Source organism: Sinocyclocheilus anshuiensis, unplaced genomic scaffold (assembly GCF_001515605.1).
Source record: "Sinocyclocheilus anshuiensis isolate Anshui unplaced genomic scaffold, SAMN03320099.WGS_v1.1 scaffold140, whole genome shotgun sequence".
Lineage (NCBI taxonomy): Eukaryota > Metazoa > Chordata > Actinopteri > Cypriniformes > Cyprinidae > Sinocyclocheilus > Sinocyclocheilus anshuiensis.
This window is the reverse complement of record NW_015554147.1, coordinates 1,566,709-1,572,680: the sequence shown is the minus strand read 5'-3', so window position 1 is coordinate 1,572,680 and position 5,972 is coordinate 1,566,709. Positions and strand designations below refer to the sequence as shown.

General features: G+C 38.0%; 1 protein-coding gene across 5 annotated transcripts in view; it reads right to left on the bottom strand.

Moving 5' to 3' along the window:
• The window catches only part of LOC107670633 (glycosyltransferase-like protein LARGE2), a 134,315-nt gene that overhangs the window by 13,805 nt on the left and 114,538 nt on the right, over positions 1-5,972 (bottom strand). For all 5 annotated transcript variants that reach the window (XM_016463303.1, XM_016463302.1, XM_016463300.1 and 2 more), the window contains 4 exons: positions 5,217-5,409; positions 2,588-2,877; positions 2,147-2,229; positions 1,440-1,563 (listed from right to left, as the gene is read on the bottom strand). In XM_016463303.1, coding sequence (XP_016318789.1) covers positions 1,440-1,563; positions 2,147-2,229; positions 2,588-2,877; positions 5,217-5,316 — 597 coding nt within the window. In that variant the 5' untranslated portion in view covers positions 5,317-5,409. The remainder of the gene's footprint in view (positions 1-1,439; positions 1,564-2,146; positions 2,230-2,587; positions 2,878-5,216; positions 5,410-5,972) is intronic.

Below are 5,972 nucleotides of genomic sequence, written 5' to 3'. Positions count from 1 at the left end.
ATTACACTGAAATTGATTAGTTTTGAAAATTCAGAATTTTGTATGTTATGGATAAAACATCCTTGTTAAGATGAATGGAATTTTTATGTCTGGAAACCTGATGTTGTGCTCTCTGCTCAACAGTTGAGAAAAAGATTAATCTATATATATTTTTATTAAGTATTAGAGTACTTTACCACACACAACTGTATTGATATTCTCAAGTGAGGAATGTAAGAGAAAATCAGGCAGTTTTAAATTACTATACACTAAGCATTACACAATCACAATATTATTGTACTGAGACCCATATACTGATATAACAATACAAATAATAATAATAATAATAATAATAATGTACACAGAATGAAAACATGTATTCCTGGGCGTAGTGACTATTATAACTAATTATATACTATACCTGACCAGAATATAGTTTTCAGATTGTTCTTACAACCCTGCATGTGTTCACTATCACCTACCAGAGATGCTCATTGTGCTCTTCATGTTTGCTTCTGAACTGTGTTCTGAAGTTATAGCATCATCTGCACCCATGGAAATAACCCCCTACAGTTCTTATTGTACGCGTCATCTTTTCAGCATACATCCTTAATGACCTGAGCTCAGGTTTAATAATAATCTGCCGGAGAGGGGTTGATTGAAAAAGACTGGATTTCCTGCAGCTTAGCTTTGATTAGAGACGGATCCAAGCCAAACAGCTGACAATCAGAGGTGAACTAAGTGCGGGAGGGGGACGGGAGCACAAAACAGGACAAGAAATAATGTATTTGTGTTATTGTGCATGTGAGAGCGTGCATGCATTCATGTGAGTGTCCTTGAGTGTGCAGTGTAATGTAAATTAGAATGAGCTCTCCTAGAATATGTGTGCGTGTGTGTGCGTAGAAGAGGCATGCCCTTTGATTGTCACTTCGATCTTTCAGCGTACCGTGCACTGCATAAAAAAATTCACAACGGACAGTGAATAATTCAACGCCACAGCAAAGGCTACACTCACATGCCAAGTTCTAAAAAAAGAGGCGCACTGTCACTTTAAATATATGAACAGAAATGAATAATTCTGTGTTTTCGCACACCCTCTGGAGCGTGCAAGAGTTCTTCGAGAGCGAAAGCTCTTGAGCTCGCTGGAGTGTAAACAAGCTCAATGTTTCCACAATCACAGACAAGCCATACTGTCCCAAGGGGACCTTTGCCCCTTCATTACAATCCATAAGCGCATGTGGCACATCTTTCATTTCAGTTGTTTGTGCCTGAATGAGCACAGAGAGGATTGTTATCGGCATCATTCTTCAGACTTGTCATTGCCGCCTGCATCATTTCAAAACTATCACTGCTTATGACCTCCCATTAAACCTCTATAATGGTGCTCTGTGACATGGTCATTATCTCTGGGTCAAAGGGCAAGTGTAGAGTCATGGGAGAATGGTGAGGCAGGTGCTTACTTTGAGTTCATCAGCGTCATAGAAGCTGACTTGTACGGACGGCACCATCCACGACTGGAACAGAGTGCTGAGGATCTGATTGGCCACTGTATCTGTGATGAAATGAAAGTGTAGTGGGTTTCTCCTGAAAAGAGAGATGTGGACATGTTGACATGTTAGGTTTTATATGAATGCATCAAGCAAATTCACTATTTTTTTATGTCTATTTTGGTTAATTTCATGATTTAATTTGGAATGATCATGTGGTGCGACAACTAAGGTGACAATACACTAATTTGAAAATGTGCATTTTTTTAATTTTACATTTTGAATATTTTAAATGTAAACTGTTGAATTTGAAAATGTGCATTTTGGGAATTTTGGAATATGAAATCTGGCATTTGAAATTTCAAGTTTGGAATTTCAAATTTCAAAATCCCAAAATTACGTCAAATTTCAATTTCAAATTCAAATTCAACTTTTAAAAAATATATATATATTTTGAATTTGAAAATTTTAATTTTTAATTGTGGAATTTGATTTCAGGTCAAGCACAATACATATTAAAAAAAATATAAATCTACTGGAGAATAGCTAAATCCCAATATTTATTCTTATACACTTTGCATACATAAGATTGCATGCACAATGCAGCTCTATATATTGGTGTCAGTATACTATTATACTGCTATTTATTCACTATTAATTTTCCTGCCCTTGGTTCTTACCTGTGAAACAGGATGGATTTCACCAGAGTGACCACGTCCCGACTGGCGTTGTGACCCGCACACACACACGCCACATGAATCAACTGTGTGTGGAGAGAAAGGCCAACGTTTCAGATTGGACTGAAGAACTTTAGCTTTGTTAAAGTACTCTTAAGATTTATTGTGTAGACTTTAAACATCATCTAACATGCAGCGGTCTTCCAGAAAAGAATCGTACACATATGCCACAAAATTATTTGAATATAGATTCAATAAATACAAAGTATCAAACTACAGTGGCATATGCCAACATGATGATGCCAGTACTTTCCACAGAACTAACTTTACTTTTCAGAGCCATTATTTAGCTTTAACCAAATATATTATCCTGTATTGTTTTATCATTTCAACCTATCAAACTTGTCTGTGTGAAATGTTTTGCTTGTCAATATGTCATCTAACCTCACACTTCTCTGCGGTGGGCGAGCGAGAACACTCGCTGTGATTGGCCCGTTCCTCGGCTGTGTTCTCTGCATCTTCTGGACCGGTGTCTGCAGATGCCACCCACTGCTGGTTGCCATAATTTCCCTCGACAGGCTGGGCAGCCAGGCCCTGCGATTGGCTCAGCTGGAGGCGGATCTGCCGGTTCTCTTCCTCCACCTCTCGAACCCGCGATGCCAGGACGTCCCGTTCCAGCAGTCGTGCTTCTGTAGATTCCACCAAGCATGCGGAGAGGAGCAGGGAACGCCCGTCTGATACGGCACAGCAGATTTAATTTAATTTGAGTGATCTTGACAGATTATACCCCAGAGATGGATGGATGAGGGGTAAGGAAATGGGAAGCTTGAGGTGAATTTGCAGAGAGACAATATACGTGAATGTCATCCGGATTCAAAACAGACTCTAAGAGTATCTCAATCTACACATTGCTCTCTGCTGGAATGATTAAAGTAGCAGAAAATTGGGTGTGATCAGGGAGAACAAAGTAACAGGCATTGAATTTATTGGAAAGATTTGATGGATTTTCTTGCATTGCGCTCATGTATAAGCGAGTGCAAATCTCTCATCCCTGTTAACCAGAGTTGGGAACCATCTTACAGAGCGTAACCATGTCGTTTCTCATCCATTATCCATTAGCATTCACATTTATCTCAGGCAGTTGGGCACAGGGCCCTTGGAAGTATGTTATATGTAATCTACATCTTTGCTTATGGCCCAACAATTCTGCCACAAGGTTTTTTTGAGCCAATCACCTGAGCCGTAAATGCCATGTGATTAATGAATCTAGAGCCACAGGAAAATGGCATGCCCTGATTAGCTGACGACGCCACTAGAACAAACAATGTTGCTTCACTTGCATCTATGCTGAGCTGTGATGTCAAAGGCAGCATATGGAGAAAGTTCCATTTCATGCTTTTATGAGCTCTCCAAAAACTATATAATCGATAATTATGAGGTTATTCTACAAAACCAATCTTATTAACATTCTTTTTTTTTTTTTTTTATAAATATAAATTTCAGTTTCCCAAAAGCATTCTCAACAAAGTGCAGCCATTCTCAACAGACCCGCCCACTGTCCAATTGTGATTCATGAATCACAATTAATTCTGTGATTCCAGAAGTTTAAAGAACTGTACATTCTTCAATAAAACAGTTATTCATTTTTTGTTAGTTGCTGATTTTAATTTAGATTATTTTACTATATACATTTGTTAATGTAATTACTTTTTAGTCATCCTGTGGCCCTATTGGAAATTTGCTGAGACCCCCAAGTGGGCCCCGGACCTCTAGTTAAGAAATACTGATGTAGTATCAAGACTTGAGCAAGACTAGCAGTGTCCAACTAAACTGTAAAAGGGCCAATGTTTTTACCTTAGTATAATCCTAGTATCAGTTACTATTTATAAAAATGGATAGTTCTGCTCCTGAATTCTCATTGGTCAATATCATTTTACATCTATAATTATACAATATACTTAAAACTCTGATGTGAACAACTGGTTCAGCAAATCACTGATTATATCTTATACCACAAGTTTTCCAAAACTGGGATCATTATTAATAATTAATTAAATGAATAAATAATTAATAATTATTTAAATCATAAAAATATAACATTAGAATAAAAGAATAATTTTACAATAACAACAACCAAAATAAAACATTTACTAAAAAAAGATGAAATATGTGATTTGTCTGCATGTCATGTGACCATAAAACAACATCAGAGTGTGAGGTTAAATGACTGAAATACTAGCTTAAATCACAGAGAAACTTCAAGTAAATATGTCCCTGTTATAGCGGAAGGACGCCAATTTTGAATGAATTGGTTTAAGAAATAAACCATGAATATGTAGGCCCTTAATATATTTTATTAGTAAGGCTTTATAAAAGCAACCACTTTTATACAGGCCATGCTGCATAGCTGAAGGGGCTGAAGGCACTCATCCCTTACTGCTTAAATATTAAATTAACTTGATATGGCACAATTCAGCCCAATGTATTAACACTTCAAGGCATTCTTCGAAAGAATCTTGCTTTAAAAACCACCTCTCCAATGCACCGTTTCAAACAATGGCCCACAAAATGCTTTTGAAGTGCAGAAACATATCTCCAAAAACATTTCTAAAGGAAACGACAAGTCTTCTCTTAAACACTTTCAGTCTTATAAATACTGATGATCATGCTCTGATAATCTTCCTTTCTGTGTGCTGCATAGGCCTGTGTGTGCATTTCTCATGATAGGGATGGATATGTTCACATGCCAGATAGAGAGTGAGAGATTGAGCTTTTATCATGATTAGCTTTGTAAGATCTGGCTGCAGGTCAGTTGTGTTATCAGCACTCCACGGCATTATTGTGCATCTCTGAGGATGACAGACCCATCAGATGAGGCTTTTAGCACACAGACCGAGATAAGTCTATGACTGACAGTCTCAACACCTAAGTCACCCCAGCTTAAAAGGAAAACTCTTTGTCGGTCCAGCCTTTACATCAGAACACAGGAAAAATAGGCCACTGTAGTCTGTCTCACAGAGATCGTTTCTTTCCAGAAATCTGAAGATCTGACGATAGGCGTCTTGATACTCACTTTCCGAGTTCCCCACGAGCAGGTAAAGCCAGGTGAACAGGATGACGAAACTCAGAGACCCCACCAGCAACTTCAGCTTCCCTCGGCAGGGGCAGAGCATCCTGGGATTGAGGAGGACTGTGCGGGGGAGGGAGGGGATGGAGCGATCAGGTTGGACTTGCTCTAATGCTGGTCTCCTGCAGCATCCTCTCTTCTGGAGGAGAGACAGAGGAAATTTGTTAGTAATGCACAGGCCCATTGAGAATCTGAAGCTCCACACATTTGGAACAGCTGTCATTCAAAGCGCTCTGCTCTTCCGCTGCTCCATGCAGGTTTGTTTGTTTTTTTGTTTTTTTTTGGGATTCCATGCTTAAAATGTCTCCACTGCCTGACAGATATCACTGACATAGATCACATGCATATGTGACAGCCCTGGACTCTATAAATAAAAAAAGCAAGAAAATTAAGAAACACCCTCGGCCTGTCATTTATGGTTGATATTAGGAAAGTTGCGTTAACAGTGACGAATCCAAGGGGGTTTACAGGTAACATAGAAAAATATTTTAAAGTTTCATCCAACTGTGACTAAATTTACTGTACGTAATACTAAAATATACTAGCTTTTCCTCACACTGAGAAATAGAGCATACAAAGTGTCAAATGTGGTTTAAAATCAAAAGATTAATTAAGATTGTTATTGGCTCAGGAATAATTAAGATTATTTATATATATATATATATATATATATATATACAGTGCACAGCATAAATGAGTACA